General features: G+C 42.5%; 1 protein-coding gene across 1 annotated transcript in view; it reads left to right on the forward strand.

Moving 5' to 3' along the window:
* The window catches only part of ppm1h (protein phosphatase, Mg2+/Mn2+ dependent, 1H), a 149,634-nt gene that overhangs the window by 105,592 nt on the left and 24,981 nt on the right, over positions 1–19,061 (forward strand). Inside the window, exons 4-6 of the mRNA XM_078567841.1 lie at positions 5,579–5,691; positions 11,749–11,833; positions 18,922–19,040. Coding sequence (XP_078423967.1) covers positions 5,579–5,691; positions 11,749–11,833; positions 18,922–19,040 — 317 coding nt within the window. The remainder of the gene's footprint in view (positions 1–5,578; positions 5,692–11,748; positions 11,834–18,921; positions 19,041–19,061) is intronic.

The raw sequence follows: 19,061 nt of genomic DNA on the forward strand, positions 1-19,061 counted from the left end.
GTTTAGCTGGATTGACCTGTGATGGTTTCATGCTGTCGTTTTTGCTTGCACACTTTTCCTTCGTGCACGCTCCCTCACTCTTTTTCCCTTATGCGCGCTCATGCTCCTCCCTTTCCTGCCCAACCCCCGCTCCATAACAATTATAGGAGAGATTCAATGCAGCATTAAACGAGATTAAAGCAGGTATCCTATTTTTAAATTTTCATCCTTGTTTTCAAATTCCTCCCTTTCTCTGTAACCTTCTCCAGTCCTACAACCAATGTTTTCTCTTAGCTGTGCGGCCTTGCAAGCCCTCACTCAGGCTGCATAAAGGTTGACATCTACTATGGATACTTGACCATACAAAAAAAATGTAAAGGGCCCCTACACTTAAACAAAGCACCTATGCATTTCAAAAAGAATTCTGAGGGTACACCACTCAGATATTGACACCAACTCTGATTTTCATTGTTCCACTATTGGCAGCCATGTCTTCAGCTGCCTAGGCCCCAAGCTCCAGAATGCCTTCAACTAAACTTCTCCAGTTGTCTCACTCTCCTTTTTAAGATGCACCTTATTGCCGACCTCTTTGTCCAAGCTTTTGACCACCTGCCCTAGTGTCTCCTTATATCTTGGCATCACGTTTTGTCTGAGAGTGCTCCTGTGAAGTGCCTTGCGATGTTTACCACGCTGAGGCGCTATATTATTGCACGTTGTGGTTTTGAACAGTCATATATGACAATTATAGGGCGAATAATATGAAAGAAAACTGGGATTTAAAAAAAAAGATTGGGAGGATTAGAAGTGAAGTTGGAAAGAAGCCTGGAAGTGAGCAAGTAGGTTGTGATTTAAAAATAAACAAGTGAAAGGAAGTCTTCCATAAATAGTAAGATTCTTCAATGGAGTAAAAGAGAGATGTAGGGGTGCAGAAACGTTGTACTGGATTTTACATGCCCCCGCCAGGCGTGTTTTGCAGGGGGAGAGAACATAAAATAGGGCAGGTACCACGCTACCATCTTCCTGCCCACTCCCGAGCTCATTCCCAATAACATGGTAGGCGAGCAGGCACCAAAATAGACAGCCTTCCCTCCCATCTTTAAATAAATAATTGGCTTGTTTGCAAGTACCCTGCATTTTTTTCCTACCCACCCATTCACCAAAACCCAACACTTCCCCGCACCACCCAACCCAACCCAACCACCCCCCCGCCAAGCTGGCCAAACCCTCACCGTCCAGTACCCAGACTTGCCTCACACCTGGATTCATTGGGCCACCTTTTTTGGGACTGATTGCAGTCCCAACAGTGCCCGTTAATCACAGAATCACACCGTGCAGAAGAGGCCCTTCGGCCCATTAATGAGGTCCCGGCAGTGCCAGGATTGCTCCCGCCCAATGGATTGGCCAGCAGCTCCAGCGGGTGGGACTTCCTCACCAGTGGGAGGCAGAAGTTCCACCATGAGACAGTTTAGCACATTATGGCTGCGGAGCAGGTTGGCATGGCGCGAGTCAGTTTCTAGCCAACTTTGCTTCTGCACTCCACAAAACCCTTGCCCCCCCCCCACTCCCGCCCCCAGTAACATGCAGCCCGCCAACCTTTAAAGGTGGGAATGTAGATAGAAAAAGCCATTTTTTTTTAAAAAATCAAATTTGGCCTTAGATTTTATACCAAAGGAATTGACATTGAATTAGTACAAAACTTGGTTGGACCACAGAAGGAGTATTGCATGCAGTCTGACACTCCCATTAGAGATGGGGAAGCGTGACCATAAAAAGGGTACAGCTACAGTTCATATCAGGAATAGACAGTAATTTTCATGAAGATTGGCTTGACAAAAAATCAGTTGTTACACGAAAAGAAAACAGCAGGTTACGGAGGAATCAAGTCATGTTTTTCAAGGTTATCAAAGGTTTTAAGAGAATGCCGAGTGCAAGGTCTTCTTTGATTGATTTAACTAACTGGGAACAAGCTCGCTTAGTTCTCAAGAGCATACCACTTGAAGAATTTGTACAAATTGCTGGGAATCGGGAGAAATTTTAGAAAATGGAATACTTGGCTACAAATGGCTATTGAGGCAGAAGCTAGAACCAAACTTCAAAGGAAATTGGATAATTATTGTGAAAAGCAAATATGAAAGGAAGCAGTGGGGAACTGAGATTAAAGAAGCTCAATTTGAAGAACGAGTATCAACATAGGCCTGGCAGACAAATGGTCTCCTCCCACAGTGTAATCTTAAGTGATGCTATTTGAATGGATCAAAAATTCCATTTGCACGAAGTTTTGTTGTTTGTTGTGGGCACGCCCACCTTAAAAAAAAAAATCACCACTATTCAAAGCGATTCCTTGTATCTGAAGCGCTAGGTTTCTGAGAAAAGTGCAATTATGGCATCACATCAATGAAAGGCTTTCTCTTTTCTGCGTGTCCAATTGGCAGGGGCACTGATCAGATAAAAATGTTCCCAATCCTCAAAAGACAAAGTGACATTGGCACAAGATAACGCTGTAACCTTAACTTTCAAAGTTTCTGCCGATGCAGTTCATAGAGTTCTACCCAGCATTTCTAGTTGGGGGGGGGAAAAAATTCTTGCAACACAGGACCATTGAAGGAGATCGCAAATAAGTTGCAAGGAAATTAATGAACTGTCTAAAATTACACGCACTGCCAAGGACTGGTGCAATCAGATGAATGACCTTTTCATGTATTGTGTGATTGCAATTGCTAAGCTGCAATTTGATACTTCTACCCTCAACTCTGAGTAGTTTCAGGCCTGTCATTTGAACGAATTTCCTTAACTTTGTATTGTGTAATTAAACATCAATGTATTAGTAGTCCCATTATTTAGCAGTGCTAAATCTATAGCTGTGGGGTTTCAGCTCATTCAGTAAGAAATGGTAAACTGAGCATGATTAAAGCTTTCCTGTCTGAAGATGAATTTTCCTGGCCCCTTTTATCAATGGATAAGTATGATCAAAGGTGGGTAAATGGAGTTAATTACGGATCAACCAGGATCTAATTGAACAAAAGAAATAGGAACAGGTAATTTGGCCCTTCAAGCCTACTCCGCCATTCACTACAATCGTGGTTGATCTTCTGCCTCAACTCCACTTTCCTGCCCACTCCTCATATCCCTTAATACTCAGAGTTCAAAAATATATCGACCTCAGTCTTGAATATACTCCATGATAGAGCATCCATAACCATTTGAGTGAAGAAGATTCTCCTCATCTCAGCCCCAAATGATTGACCCTTTAGGGCTTAATCCTTAGGCTGTGCCCCCGTGTTCAAGCGTCCTTAACCAGGGGAATCAACCTCAGTGCCTACCCTGTCAGGCCCCTTCAGAATCTTATGTTTCGAACAGATCACTTCTCATTATCTAAACTGTAGAGAGTACAGGCACTATTTACTGATAATGCAATATTATCTGCAATTCTGGGCACTGCACTTTAAGAAGGATGTCAAGGCCTTGGAGAGGGTGCAGAGGAGAGTTACTGGAATGGTAGATGGGTAGAGGAGCAGGCCATACAGCCCATCAGTTAGATCATGGCACTTCTGAATCTTAACCTGAATCACTTCTCCATCTGTCTGTTTTGGTTCCATAACCTTAATACTTTTTACTTCATCGGTTTTGGTTTTGAAATTTTCAATTGGTCAGTCTCAACAGTGTTTGCTGAGCCTGGATGAGTGCAGATCCAACAACACTCGAGAAGTTGGACACCATCCAGGACAAAGCAGCCCGCTTGTTCGATGCCCTATCCACCATCTTCAATATTCGCTCCCCCCCGTCACTGACACACAGTGGCAGCACCGTGTAGCAACTCCCAAGATACGCTGAAGCAACTCACCAAGGCTCCTTCAATGGCACCTTCCAAACCTATGACCTCTACCACCTAGAAGAACAAGGGCAGCAGACATATGGGGACACCACCACTTGCAAGTTCCCCTCCAAGTCATGCACCCATCCCAACTTGGAACTATATCGCTGTTCCTTTACTGTCGTGGGGTCAAAATCCTGGAACTCCCACAGCACTGTGTGTATACCGACACCACTTGGATTGCAGTGGCTCAAGAAGATGTCTCCCCGACACATGCTCCGAGGCAATTGGGAATGAGCAATAAAATGCTGACCTTGACAGCAACACTCACATCCCATGACTGAATAATAAAAAATAGTTTTTTGCAGAGGGGTTTCAGATTTCCACTACCCTTTTTACGATTCCGTACTAGGGATGAGGAATTCCAGTTATGTGAAGAGACGAGATAAATTGGGATTGTTCTGTTTGGAGCAGAGACGTTTAAGGGAAGATTAATTAGAAGTGCTCATAATTGAGGGGTTTTGATAGAGTGAATAAGTAAGTTTTCACTGGCAGAAGGTTTGGTAATCTGAGGACACAGATGTAAGCTAATTGATGAAAGGATCAGCGGGAGGGGGGAGGGAGGAGAATTTTTTTTGTGGAAAGTTAACATGATGTGGAATGCACTGGCTCAAAGGGTGATAGAAGTGGATTCAATAGTAACTTTCAAAACGGAATTAGACATATTCTAGAAAAAGAACAGTTGGCAGGGCTATGGGGAAGCAGAGGGTGGGATTAATTGGATGGCTCTTTCAAAGAACTAGCAGAGGCACAGTGGTCCATATGGCCTCCTTCTGTGCTGAATGGTTTTATGAAAAGGATGAGTAGTTTTGCTTCAGCTTCAAATCCACAACAGACTGCCACCAGAGGCTTGGGGGTGTCTGACAAAGGGTCAAATTCCTCAGAACATTAGACCATAAGAGGGCCCTAAGATGTAGAAGCAGAGGTAGGCCATTCAGCCCATCAGGTCTGCTCCACCATTCAATGAGATCATGGCTGACCTGATAATCCTCAATTCCACTTTCCTGCCTTCTGCCCATAACCCTGGATTCCCTTACTGATTAAAAATCTGTCTTTCTCAGCTTTGAATATACTTAACGACTCAGCCTCTACAGCCCTCTGTGGTAAAAAATAAAGATAGAGTAAAGCTCCCTCTACACTGTCCCCATCAAACACTCCCAGGACAGGTACAGCATGGATGAGGCAGAGAGAGGAGGCAAGTTGTTTGACTGTGGAAGCAACATCATTCCCCCAAAGAAGGGGCTCAGAAACTAATTTTAGCTCCCTACACTCTTTCCTAACAGAGACCAGGAACTCGCATGGGGAACCTTCTGTCTCAATAAAAAATAAATGTTAAAAGGTTCTTTGCTATTCTTCTGCAAGATCTTGAATGTGCGACAGAATGACAGCAGGACATGAGAGGGACACAGTAATGCACCAACTTGCTTCCATAGAGGGTGGTGTGTGACAGGTCTATTAGCTATCTTTTCTCTTGCACAACGCTGACCTGTGTATGTTGTTGTCATTTTCTGCCTTTTGATGTATTTGCAATAGTTGAATTTCATTGTTACCAGAGAATTGAGACTGTTTGTTTCTTAAAAGGAAAGGTTGTGAATCATGACCACATTTCATGAACTTAAGGTAAAGAAAAGTTGAGGCACAGGCCGATGAAGACTCAGAGCTTGTCACAAGTGGTTCCTGATTAACAGCATGATCTCCTTTGTGTCTCCTTGATGCTGCCGTCTGCAGGACATGCAAATTGAACGAGAGAGAGCCACGTACAATATCTCGGGCGGCTGCACTTCCTTGGCCGTGGTATTTCTAACGGGCAAGTTCTATGTAGCAAATGCTGGGGACAGCAGGTAGGACCAACTTTGCAAGCTTTATCTCTCTGACCTTCAACAGTAAATGTGTTATGAAGGTTTCATAGCAAAGACTATGTTACTCATTAAATGCTGCCTTCGGTATCAAGCAGTGCTTTCCCATCTAGACTCAAAGAAAAATGTTGTGGGTGCAATTTTAACCTGACCGTCTGCTAGGAAGCTGGCAAGATTTGGTGCCACACAGGTGTCAATAGAGAAAGTATCAGCCTGGGTATTAAAAAACCAACATTCAGCAATGGCTTTCTCAGCTGATGAATCAGAATCACAGAATCACACAGTGCAGAAGAGGCCCTTCGGCCCATCGAGTCTGCACCGACACGTGAGAAACACCTGACCTACCTACCTAATCCCATTTACCAGCACTTGGCCCATAGCCTTGAATGTTATGACGTGCCAAGTGCTCATCCAGCTACTTTTTAAAGGATGTGAGGCAACCCGCCTCCACCACCCTCCCAGGCAGCGCATTCCAGACCGTCACCACCCTCTGGGTAAAAAGGTTTTTCCTCACATCCCTAAACCTCCTGCCCCTCACCTTGAACTTGTGTCCCCTCGTGACTGACCCTTCAACTAAGTTAGGTTAAAATTTGGTCAATTTGCATTCTGCACCATTGTTTTTTTTCTCTCCCTGCAGTTAGCGAGGGCAAGGGAAGCAATGGCATTAGTGAAATCTATAAATGATGGGGATTATATTTCAGCTGAGCTCAAGACAAGACCCTAAAGCAAACAAAGTTTACGATATTTCATGCAGAATATTTAGTGATGTTGTTTTAATTAAAGTTGGCTGATGCATTGCTGTTGGAAATACCCCAGTTGAGAATTATAATTGCCTTCTGAGATGTACATCACTTTCCCTACAACTTTTAATACCAGGCTGAATTTATACAAGTTTGCAAATGCAGTGCGTAATTGTGATATTTTGCAATAGTGTAGGCCGGATGATAGCAATTTGGCAGCCCATTTCACATCTCCCGATTTTAATGTTTTTAAATTTTGTTTCCATTGAAGTCAACGGGGGAAGAGAGAAAACAGATTTTTGACTTGCTATTACCAAGTTTACACTTTCCCAGAAAATGAACATTACCCCCGCTGAGTGTAGAAGTTTAATAAATCTCGTTAATCCATTGCCTAGATGAATTCCATTAGTTGAAATGTCAACTTCTGACTTCATTATATGTTCCAGTAATGAATTGTGATTATTTGACGAGAGGTTTGTGAAAAGCTCCCTTTTGCACTCCATAATGGAGACTTTATATTTGTGTGCACTGTGAGTACCTCGATGTATATTACAGGTCTGCCCCCTATATTTTAATGCTAAATTAATATTACACAGACATGAATTATTTGCTTAAGGAATGATTTATAGTGGAGAGTTTTTGGACAGGTTGCATTCCAGAGACAGAAGATTATGAAAAGGCAATTTAGTGACTCTCAAGGGAGGTCTTGCCATGTGAACCCTTGGAATGCAATTTAGATGTTAAATCACTCAGAAGCTGACTAGTAATACTAATTGTATGGTCATGTTTAATTGCATCGTTTACAGTTCTCTTTGGAGGCCTGATAAAGTGACTGGTGAAATATTTCTGAGAACGTTAGAGCCCTTTAAACTCTCTTGTTCTACCAGAATGGTTGAAATATACTTCGGGGGTTTGAATGTGATGTCAAAACCATCAAAATGAACAAGATGTTTGAGAAGCCCAAAGAAACCGTTGGGTAGACAATTTATTTGTAAACAAAGGAACATAGGAACTAAGACCCATGGTTTTATTGAATGGCAGAGCAGGCTCAAGGGACTCAAGTGGTCTACTCCTGCTCCTAATTCATATGCTTGTATGTTGTACAAGATTGCTCCGCCATTCAATAAGATCATGGCTAACCTGGTTGTGGTCTCAACTCCTCTTTCCCGACTGCCTCCCCATAATCCTTGACTCCATTTTCTATCAAAAATCTATCTAACTCTAGCTTGAAAATATTCAATGACCCAGCCTCCACTGCTTTCTGGAGAAGAGAATCCCACATTCAAATGATGCTCTTGAGAGAAAATAAAATTCTCCTCCCTTTGTATTAAATGGGAGACTACTTATTCTTAAACTGTATCCCCTAGTTCTAGTCTCCCTCACAGGAGGAAACATCCTCCCAGTGTAGCCACCCTATTTAGTCCCCTTAGGATCTTGTATGTTTCAATGAGATCACCTCTCACTCTTGGCATAGTGGTATTGTCACTGGACTAGTAATCTAGAGACCCAAGGTAATCCTCTGGGGACCTGGGTTTGAATCCTGCCACAGCAGAGTTTTGAGTTTGAATTCAAATTCAATTTAAAAAAACTGGAATTAAAAGTCTAATGATGACTACAAAACCATTGTCGATTGTTGTAAAAACCCATCTGGTTCACTAATATCCTTTTTAGGTAAGGAAATCTGACTACATGTGGCTCCAGACGCACAGCAATGTGGTTAACTCTTAAATGCCCTCTGAATGAGGGCAATTAGGGATGGGTAATAAATATTGGCCTGGCCAGCGACACCCACATCCCATGAGCAAATAATAAAAAATTTTTAAAAGTGGGTATAGGCCCAACCTGTTCAACACTTCTTTGTAAGATAAGCCCTCATCCCAGGAATGAGTTGTGTGAACCTTCCCTGAACTGTGTTCCAATGCTGTTATATCTTTTTTCAGATAAGGAGACCGAAACTGTACACAGTATCCTGATATGGTCTCACAGCTGCAGTAAAACTTTGCTCCTTTAAAATTCCAATCCCCTTGCAATAAACACCAACATTCCATTTGCCGCCTTAATCACTTGCTGTACCTGCATACTAACTTTTTGTGATTCGTGTACCAGGACACCCAGATCCCTCTGTATCACTGAGTTCTGCAATCTCTCTCCATTTAAATAGTATTCTGCTTTTCTATTCCTTCTGCCAAAGTGGACATTTTCACATTTTTACACACTATACTCCATTTTTGCCACCAATTAGCCTATCTATATCCCTTCGTAGACTCTCTTCCTCCTCTTGACAACTTTCTTTCCTACCTACATTGGTGTCATCAGCAAATTTAGCAACCATACATTCAGTCCCTTCAGCCAAGTCATTGGTATAGATTGACAATAGTCAAGGCCCCACCACTAATCCCTGTGGCACTGTACTAGCTACAGCTTGCCAACCTGTAAAAGGCCACTTTATACTTACTCGCTGCTTCCTGTTAGTTATCCATTCCTTTAGCAATGCTAATATGTTATACCCTACACCATGTGCTCATTTCTTGATGTGGCACCTTATCAAATGTCTTTTGGAAATCAAGTACACCACACATACAGGTTTCCCCCTTATTCAACTTGCCTGTTACTTGCTCAAGAGATTAGTTAAACACAATATCCCAAAGCCACGTTGACTCTACTTGATCACATTATGATTTTCTAAGTTCCTGCTATAACCTCCTTAATGATAGGTTCTAGCAATTTCCCCAAACCAGATGTTAGGCTACCTGGCCTATAGTTCCCTCCCGACTATCTCCCTCCTTTCTTGAATAAAGGTGTTACCTTAGTTATTTTCCAATCCATGGGACCCTTCTAGAATCTAAGGCATTTTGGAAGATTATAACCAATGCATCTACTATCTCTGCAGCCACTTCTTTTAATATGCTAGGATGCAGGCCATGTGGTCCTGGGGACTTGTCAGCCTTTAGATTTAATAGTCTTCCCAGGAATTTTGCCCTGGTGATGGTGATTGTTTTAAGTTCCTCTCTCCTATTCACTCCTTGATTTTCAAATATATTTGGGAAGTTTTCTACAGTGAAGACAAACACACACTACCTGTTCCAATGCCTATGCCATTTCCTTGTTTTCCATTATCAATTCCTCAGACTATCTCTAGAGGACCAACACTAACTTTAGTTACTCTTTTTCTTTTTAAATACTTGTAGAGACTCTTGCTATCTATGTTTATATTACTATCTAGCTTTCTCTTATATATACTGTACTTTTTTTTTTAGTCATTCTTTGTTGGTTCTTAAAATCTGACTTACCGCTAATCTTTGCAAATTTGTACAGTGTTTTTTTTTCAATTTTATACTATACTTAACTTATTTGGCCATAGATGATCCATCCTTCACAAAGAGTCTTTCTTTCTTTCTCACTGGGAGTAATTAAATACCTCCTTAAAAGCCTGCCACTGCATCTCTACAGCCTTACGTTTTAACCTATTTTCCCAGGTCACTTTACCTAGCTCTGCCTTAGTTCCTTTATTCAGATATAAAACACTAGTCTTAGACCCATACTTCACTCCTTTAAACTGAATGTGAAATTCTATCATGTTATAATTGCTGCCACCTAGAAGCTCCTTTACCTTGAGGTTATTGATTAATTCTGTCTCATTGCTCACTACGAGACCTGGAATAGCCTCCTTCCTGGTTGGCTGTAGAATATACTGCTGTAAGAAATTGTCCCGAATACACTCAATGAACTCATTTCCAGACTACATTTGCCAATCTGATTCACCCAATCTACATGTAGATTAAAGCTACCCATGATTATTGTGGTAGCTTTCTTACATGCCTCATTTATTTCTTCCTGTATACTCTGTCCTAAAGTGTGACTATTGTTAGGGGGCCTACTCCCACAAGTGACCTCTTACCTTTCCTATTTCTTATCCCTAACTGATTCTACATCTTGTTCTTTCGAGTTAAGGTCATCTCTCACTGCTGTACAAATGACATCCTTAATTAACAGAGCTACCCATCACATTGTGCCAGCTTCCTATCTTTCCAAAATGTCAAATACACTTTTATCTTCCCGAAATGTCACAAATTGTTGAGAACCATTCATTCCAAACTTCCAGGTCCGCCACTTTAAAACAGGATGCGTTAATTTACAAGAAATATAAGCCCAAAAAGGGCACAGTTGCCTAGGTATCTAGGGTCATGGGTACTGGGTACTGGGCATTAATCTAAGCCCACCAGTTGTAAATCTTGAGAAGCTTGAGTAGATTGTGATGATCACCTGAACCCTTGAGATTAGATTATCTCCTTGGTACCGTACCTGTATTTCTACATCTAGTTTGTACAAAATTGAAAATTGCATAATAACCACTATGGCCCAGAAACATTTTCCAGAAAATTCCAAGAGTTTTGGTTTGGAACTAAATGGCATTCACCTGAGATTATTTAACTTCTTTAACTCATTACCGCAGGCTGTTGGAGAACACTTGACAGGTATTACTGAGAATTTGCAGCAGAGTATTTATTATATGAGTGGAATTATGTAGAGTTGGGAGTGAGTAATGGTAGGTGGGAGTAAATAATAATGCTGCTACTTAAATGAAAGCTTCTTCTGGCAATAGATTCATGAACAATGAAAGCAAAACTGCCATACCTGAAATACTGGCACTAACTGAAGCCAGTGATTCAGTGTTTATCAGGAACTGCATATCGAGATTTAAATGAGCATCTCTTGCTAACAGAAAGGAGTCCGTCAAGTCTCTTGAATGTTTTGTTCCTTGTGCATTTGCAAAAATGTTCCTTTTTGTACACCACACATTTATTACAGCTCTAGCGCACACTCCCAATTAAGTTTTAATTGATAGGCTAAATTTTGCAGTTTGTGTCCCCTGGGGCTATTGAAATAATCAAGTGCAGTGAAGACTAAGAAATTGGCCAGGGAAACGCATACAGCCCCACGTGGAGCCCACCCAATTTTCTGTCCATCTGATTTAATGGATGGAAGAATTTGGCGGATACCCTTCCAGTCATACACTGCTCCCCAACCAATTTTCTTGTATTCACTATGTGCAAGCACAAGGGACAGAAGAATCTGCTCCCTAAGCTTGAAATGGCCTGATGGTGCCATGAAGTCCGACACTTCCAATGTATTTTATCGTACGTTAAAATCATTAGCCTGAACTAGGTTTTCTTTGTCAACTGGTGAGAGTTTAAGAAAGCTAGATCCATTTTTGCATTTGAAGTCCAGAGAAGCTACCGAACATCATTGGGTCTCCAGATCTTCCTACTTGATGTGAATATTCCAATTCATTCCATTCCAGGGCCATTATTGTTCGAAATGGTGAAGTCATTCCAATGTCTTCAGAGTTCACGCCGGAGACTGAACGGCAGAGACTTCAATACTTGGTAAGTGAGAGTCAGAGTGTGGGTTTACACAAAACATTGCATATTTCTGATAATGTGATTTTGTGGGAATTCTACTGATCTGGTCTTGAGTGACTGAAGTTAATAGCATTTTCTGGTTTTTTTTAAAACGCTGCACTGGGGATGGAAATTTGAACTGTGCTATTTTTCGAGTTACTTTCAGGAAATTTACATTTTTTTCCTTTGCATTCGGGTTTCAATTAACCTTTTTATGAATAAAAGGACAAGGGCAGCAAACACATGGGAACACCACCACCTGGAAGTTCCCCTCCAAGCCACTCACCATCCTGACTTGGAAGTATATCTCTGTTCCTTCTCTGTCGCTAGGTCAAAATCCTGGAACTCCCTCCCTAACAACACTGTGGGTGGTACCTACACCACATGGACTGCAGAAGGTCAAGAAGGCAGCTCACCGCCACCTCCTCGGGCAATTAGGGATGGGCAATAAATGCTGGCCTAGCAAGTGACGCCCACATCCCGTGAATGAATAATAATCAAAAATAGCAACCAGGCTGCCACTTCAGTATTGCAGTGGGGAAGTGTTGCATTGCTGGAGGTGCTGTCATTTGGATGAGATGTTAAACCAAGGCCCTGCTCCAGTCGATATCATAGCACTATTTAAAGAGAGCAGGGAGTTGTTCGGTATTCTGGCTGGACTTGCTGTCTCAACCAACACCACCGGAAACAGATTAATTGATCATTAATTTCATTTATCTGTCAGGCCTTGCTGCTTGCAAATTGATTATTTTATTTGCTTCGGTAACAATGGACACGCTCCCAAGAATAATTCGAAGATCTGTAGCACTTGTCATATTGCAGTACTTTATGTCCAGTGCAACTACATAGTGTCAATCATTGCTCAATTGGTAGCACACTCGTCTCTGATTCAGTTTTGGATTAGACGTTAAACCAAAGCCCTGTTTCCCCCCTCAGATGGACATAAGAGATCCCTTGGCACTATTGTGAAGAAGAGCAGGGGAGTTATCCATGGTGTCCTGGCCAATATTTATCTCTCAATCAACATCACAAAAACAGCAGATTACCTGGTCATTATCAAATTGCTGTTTGTGGGAGCTTGCTGTGTGCACATTGGCTGCTGTGATTGTCACATTGAAACAGTGACTACCCTTCAAAAGTACTTCATTGGCTGTAAAGTGCTTTGGGATGTCCTGTGATCATGATGATGCTACACAAATGCAAGTCTGTAACTTAATTCTTAATCACATGGATTGCCAGCTCTCAATGCCAATAATTTGTCTTTGGTGTACAGGTGACATCACTGTACTTCACTAATACTCTAATTTTAATGGCACTTAGCATCTCATTCATTTCAGTGTGGGAAGGGAAGCTTGTTAAAATTGGCCTCTTTGCTTTTTTACAAATAAATGACCATCACCCAACATTGGTTACACTTTAACTCCACTTGTTGGTTTAAATGGGAAGAGTGGTGATGAAGTACTGGTGTTCCAACATGCTGCGCTATCTGGTGGGAGGTTGCGTGTTGGCATTTGCATGTACTGAGCTCCCATCTCTGGAATAGCCATGGGGGTGGGGGGGGGAAAGAAGTTGAGCAGCAGTGATACACTTTACCAGTGGAAATAATTGCAAATAATTTAGTGATTGGTTGCATGAAAAATGTCTCAGCTGGGTAAAGGAAAGAGAAAAAAAAAACTGAAGCTGGGCCAAAAATACAAAAGTATTGCCATTGCCCAGCTAAGGGTAAAATATCTTGAGCAGAATGTTTAAATGTTTCACTGAAATATTCATTCACAGAATATGGCAAAGCCAGCATTAATTCCCCTTGAGATGGTGACCTCCTTGAACCGATGTTACCTGTGTAGTGTAGGTACACCCAAAGTGCTCTTGGGTATCGACCAGGGAGGAATGGTGGAAAAATATTTCCAAGTCAGGATGGTATGGAATTTGGAGGTGGTGGCGTTTCCTTGCTTGCAGCCCTTCTCTTCCTAGGTGGTAGAGATTGCAAGTTTGGGAGGTACATCAAAAAAATCTCAGCGAGTTGCAGCAGTTTATTAACACTGTCAGTGACTACATATCTCTCAATGCAGCTTCAAGGTGTCCCATTAAACTCATCTGTCTCAGCCCAGTTCGGGGTGAAACTTTGTGTCAGAGCAAGGAAAACCATTTCCTGATTGGGGAACGCCACCCATAGGGTGGAGGAGATTATGGCTTTACCTGACGGAGGCATGTGGTGGTAAACACAAGTGGGGAATGAAGATGATGGCGAAAGGTTGAGAAGCAATATCAGAAATATCGTAAACTGCTGAACCTAAAGAAGATTCTAGTTAATGACTTGATTTGCTTTCACGTTGAATAGACAGGGAAATAGAATATTTGAACCCTATCCAATTGAATGCTCCACTTCTATAACTGTAATGGGACCAGCAGAAAACAAAACTGCAATCAAATTAAATTGCACTGTAGAGTCAATTTCACACTCCCAACAATGAGCCTCACACACAGTCTTGCAAGAGGATTTGAGTACAGGAGTAACAAAGTCTTTCTTCAATTGTATAGCACCTTGGTTAGACTGATCCTGGAGTACTGTGTGCAGCTATGGTCCCCTTACCTTAGGAAGGATATTATTGCCATAGGGGAGGTGCAACAAAGGTTCACCAGACTTGTTCCTGGGGTGACAGGACTGTCCTATGAAGAGAGATTGGGGAAACTGGGCCTGTATTCTCTAGAGTTTCGAAGAATGAGAGGTGATCTCATTGAAACCTACAAAATACTTAAAAGGGATAGAGAGGGTAGATGGGTCCCCTGACTGGGGAGTCCAGAACCACGGGACACTATTTCAAAATAAGCGGGGAGTCACTTAGGACTGAGATGAGGAGAAATGTTATTACACAGAGGGTTGTGAATCTTTGGAATTCTCAACTCCGGGGGGCTGTGGAAGCTCAGTCATTGGGTATGTTTAAAGCTGAGATTGACAGATTTTTAAATACCAATGGCATAAAGGGATATAGGGATAGTGTGGGGAAAAGGCATTGAAGTGGATGATCAGCCATGATTATATTGAATGGTGGGGCAGGCTCTACGGGCTAAATGATCTACTCCTCCTCCTGTGTTCCTAATATCTGTACTTCCATTCCCCCGCCCCTGTCTGGAAGGATAGATGTGCTGTATTTATCCTTCTGTATCAGGATAAAAATGCAGTTGTGTCCAGTTCGTTTGGCTGTTAATTTAACCAAAGTGGCAATCCGCTTTGACAAACCAGAGAAAGACACTTCATGTGAACTAACTAGCAGGCTCTAACGCTAATATTGCAATGCACAATTTCATCCTGGTTGTTATTTTGAACTGGCTCGTTCTGAATATAATGAAAGAAGAGAAGTCTGAGGCTAGGTGGCAGCACATTCACTTGCTACGCATTATCTGACTGTTCAACACAACAGAATGCTGTGCTCTGACAGAATCATAGGATTCGGTGCTGGATTTCCTCCTCCACTGTCAGACAAGAAATGATTTGATCTTGATACCAGTTATGTAGGTTTCTGTAGTGCAATGTTATAGTTCTATAATAGCAACCTGGCGATTTTAAAATTCTCATTGTTTTCAAATCTTTACGTGGCCTCACACCTCCATAACTCTAATCTCCTCCGGCAGTACAACCCTACAAGCTCCCTGCTTGCCTCTGTTGCAACCCTGATTTTCTTCACTCCTCCATTGATGGCTGTGCTTTCAGCTAGTAAGGCCCCAGCTCTGGAATTCCATCCTCTAACCACCCTACCTCTCTACCGCTCTCTCTCGTCCTTTTAAGATATCCTAAAGCCAATATTTTTGACCCAAGATTTTGGTCATAATAGCTCCTTATGTGGCTCAGTGTCAAATTCTGTTCCATAAAGCTTTTGGGAGGTTTTACAATGGTAAAGGGAGTATACAAATGCAAGTTGTTGTTGTTGTTGTTATTGTTGAAGTTGTGATCCTGCTCTTTAAAAGAGGGCCACCATGGCAAATTGCGAAACTGGTGAATTATGGGCTAGTGCCCGTAATTCCCGTCCCATTGTACATGGTTCACTCTTAGTGCCTTTTGAAGTCAGCTAGAGAATAGTTGCTACAAAGTTCAAAAAATAAGCACAAAAATTGGATCTAGGCAAAGGCAAAGACTTGGGCATTGTGTTAGGACAAGACCGCACCAGTCAACTCTCGCCAATGCCTGGTGCTCCACTTGGGAGAACTGTCTCAAGCTAGCCATGCAGCAGCCTGACAGTCATATTCGGAGAACCGTATGCATCAGCCAGTTCTGTCGTCATTATCCCTGTCCACCAATATCCTGGCCCACCAGAAGGAGAGACCCACCAGAAAATTAGGAAGGATTGTATAAATTCAGTTTGGAGTCCTCTATCGACTCTGGAACCCTTGAAGTCTCAGCTAGGATATGCCTCAGACATACGTTACTGTTATTTCATTGTCGCTGGGCCAATATCCTAGAATTCCCTACCTAACATCAATGTGGAGGCATCATCGCCATACGGGCTGCAGTAGTTCAGGAAGAAATCCAATCACTGTCTTCACCAGGAAATTAGAGATGGGCAATAATTGTGATCTTAATGGCATCATCTATAGGTGGTATTGTCACTGGACTAGCAATCCAGAGACCCAGGGTAATGCTCTGAGGACTTGAATTCTAATCCCAGATGCTGAAATTTGAATTCAACAGACCCACAGCAATGTGGTTGACTCTTAAGTACACTCTGAAAATCTGGAGCTAAAAGTCTAACGATGACCATGAAACCATTGTTGTTTGTTGTGAAAACCCATCTGGTTCACTAATGCCCTTTAGGGAAGGAAATCTGCCATCCTTACCTTCTCTGGCCGACATGTGACCCCAAACCCACAGCAAGGCCATCTTAAATGCCATCTGAAATGGCCTAGCAAGCCACTCAGTTCTCAAGGGCAATTAGGGATGGGCAATAAATGCTGGGCTAGCCAGCAACGGTCCCATCCCATGAACGAATAAAAAAAAAAGGCTCGAGAAACAATAATTTTTAAAATATATTAATAACAATGGAGTGGTTAGTTTTGGGTTGAGATGGCATCTCATCTTTTGCTTTTATGCTGTTGTGTTACCCTTAGATTAAGCTACTGACCTTTAGACACCTTCAGGTATCGCTTCACAGAATCACACGGTGCAGAAGAGGCCCTTCGGCCCATCGAGTCTGCACTGACACATGAGAAACACCTGATCTACTTACCTAATCCCATTTACCAGCACTTGGCCCATAGCCTTGAATGTTATGATGTGCCAAGTGCTCATCCAGATACTTTTTAAAGGATGTGAGGCAACCTGCCTCCACCACCCTCCCAGGCAGCGCTTTCCAGACTGTCACCACCCTCCTGAGTAAAATTTTTCCTCACATCCCCCCTAAACCTCCTGCCCCTCACCTTGAACTTATGTTCCCTGTGACTGACCCTTCACCTAAGGGGGACAGCTGCTCCCTATCCACCCTGTCCATGCCCCTCATAATCCTGTACACCTCGATCAGGTCGCCCCCTCAGTCTTCTCTGCTCCAACGAGAACAACCCAAGTCTATCCAACCTCTCTTTATAACTTAAATGTTTCATCCCAGGCAACATCCTGAATCTCCTCTGCACCCCTCCAGTGCAATCACATCCTTCCTATAATGTGGCGACCAGAACTGCACACAGTACTCCAGCTGTGGCCTCACCAAGGTTCTATACAACTCCAACATGACCTCCCTACTTTTGTAACCTATGCCTCGATTGATAAAGGCAAGTGTCCCATATGCCTTTTTCACCACCCCACTAACACGCCCCTCTGCCTTCAGAGATCTAGGGATACACACGCCAAGGTCCCTTTGTTCCTCAGAACTTCCTAGTGTCATGCCGTTCATTGAATACTTCCTTGTCAAATTACTCGTTCCAAAGTGTATCACCTCACACTTTTTTCAGGGTTGAATTCCATCTGCCACTTATCTGCCCATTTGACCATCCCGTCTATATCTTCCTGTCGCCCAAGACACTCAACCTCACTGTTAACCACCCGGCTAATCTTTGTGGCTTCCGCAAACTTACTTATCCTACCCCCCTTGTGTGAGCATTGTGAATTTTACTAAAAGTGAAATACCATAACACTTTTTGGAAGGGTAATATTTTTAGTACTTGATCAATAAAGAAATAGGAATACAGTGAAAGTGTGCATATATATTTTTTTGAGGAAATCTTTGATACATTAAATATTTATGGTGGATTTAGAAGATTTATGCATTTTACAAGGTACAGTTGCCCTGGTTTATTAGTTAAATGCCTTAAAGTGAGATGGAAATAGATTTTTGATTATTATTCATGCCATTCTTTTACACGTACATGTACAATCAATCAGGATGAGAAATGACTCATGAAACACTTTATTAATCCTTAACCCAGCTCCCTGAGCAAAACAGCACCTATCTGAATGTAGTTTCTTGTAAGGCATTGGCTAGGTAAATTGCCATCTGCTGTAAGTAGGCTAATTTTAGTATTTAATCTTTTCTTCCATTTGGGTGACTTGCTGTATGACTGTCCTTCATCAGACTGGATCAAGGCACACCACAGGTTTTGGACTTCTTCCTGTCGTAGTAACTACATGTGTTTATCATGGAAATGATAACGAATATTGTACTCTGAGCGGAGATGAAGCAATGTGGTGGGGAATGTGGATAGAGGGCTGAAGTCATCCCCACTCCTCGGTCATTGCTTTGGGACAATTTTAACCGAACCCGCGTGGTAAACTGGCGAGATTGGGTGCCAGGCTGGTTTTGCAACCAGCCCTAATTTTACCCTCTATTGAAGTCCACAGAGGGGAATGTTGGGCAGCTTGTAAAACCAGTGTCCCACTCGATCCTGTGCCCTTCTCTGCCTGGCGAGTTAGGTCAAAACGATCCACTTTATGTCTGACCTGACCCGGCCTGTGACGTGCAGAAACTGTTTGCACGACACCACTGGAGCGGTGAAGATCTCGAGCAGGGCAGCCACAGGCTCATGGTGAACCATTGCAATGTAAATGCACGTTTTCTCTCCCACAGTTAGTTTTGTTTTCTCTCCCACAGGCTTGTTTGCAGCCACATTTGTTGGGGAATGAATTCACCCACTTAGAGTTTTCCAGGAGAGTGCAGCGCAAAGAGCTTGGGAAGAAAATGCTCTTCCGTGACTTTAACATGACTGGCTGGTAAGAATGTGACCATAAAGA

Source organism: Cetorhinus maximus, chromosome 22 (assembly GCF_964194155.1).
Source record: "Cetorhinus maximus chromosome 22, sCetMax3.hap1.1, whole genome shotgun sequence".
Lineage (NCBI taxonomy): Eukaryota > Metazoa > Chordata > Chondrichthyes > Lamniformes > Cetorhinidae > Cetorhinus > Cetorhinus maximus.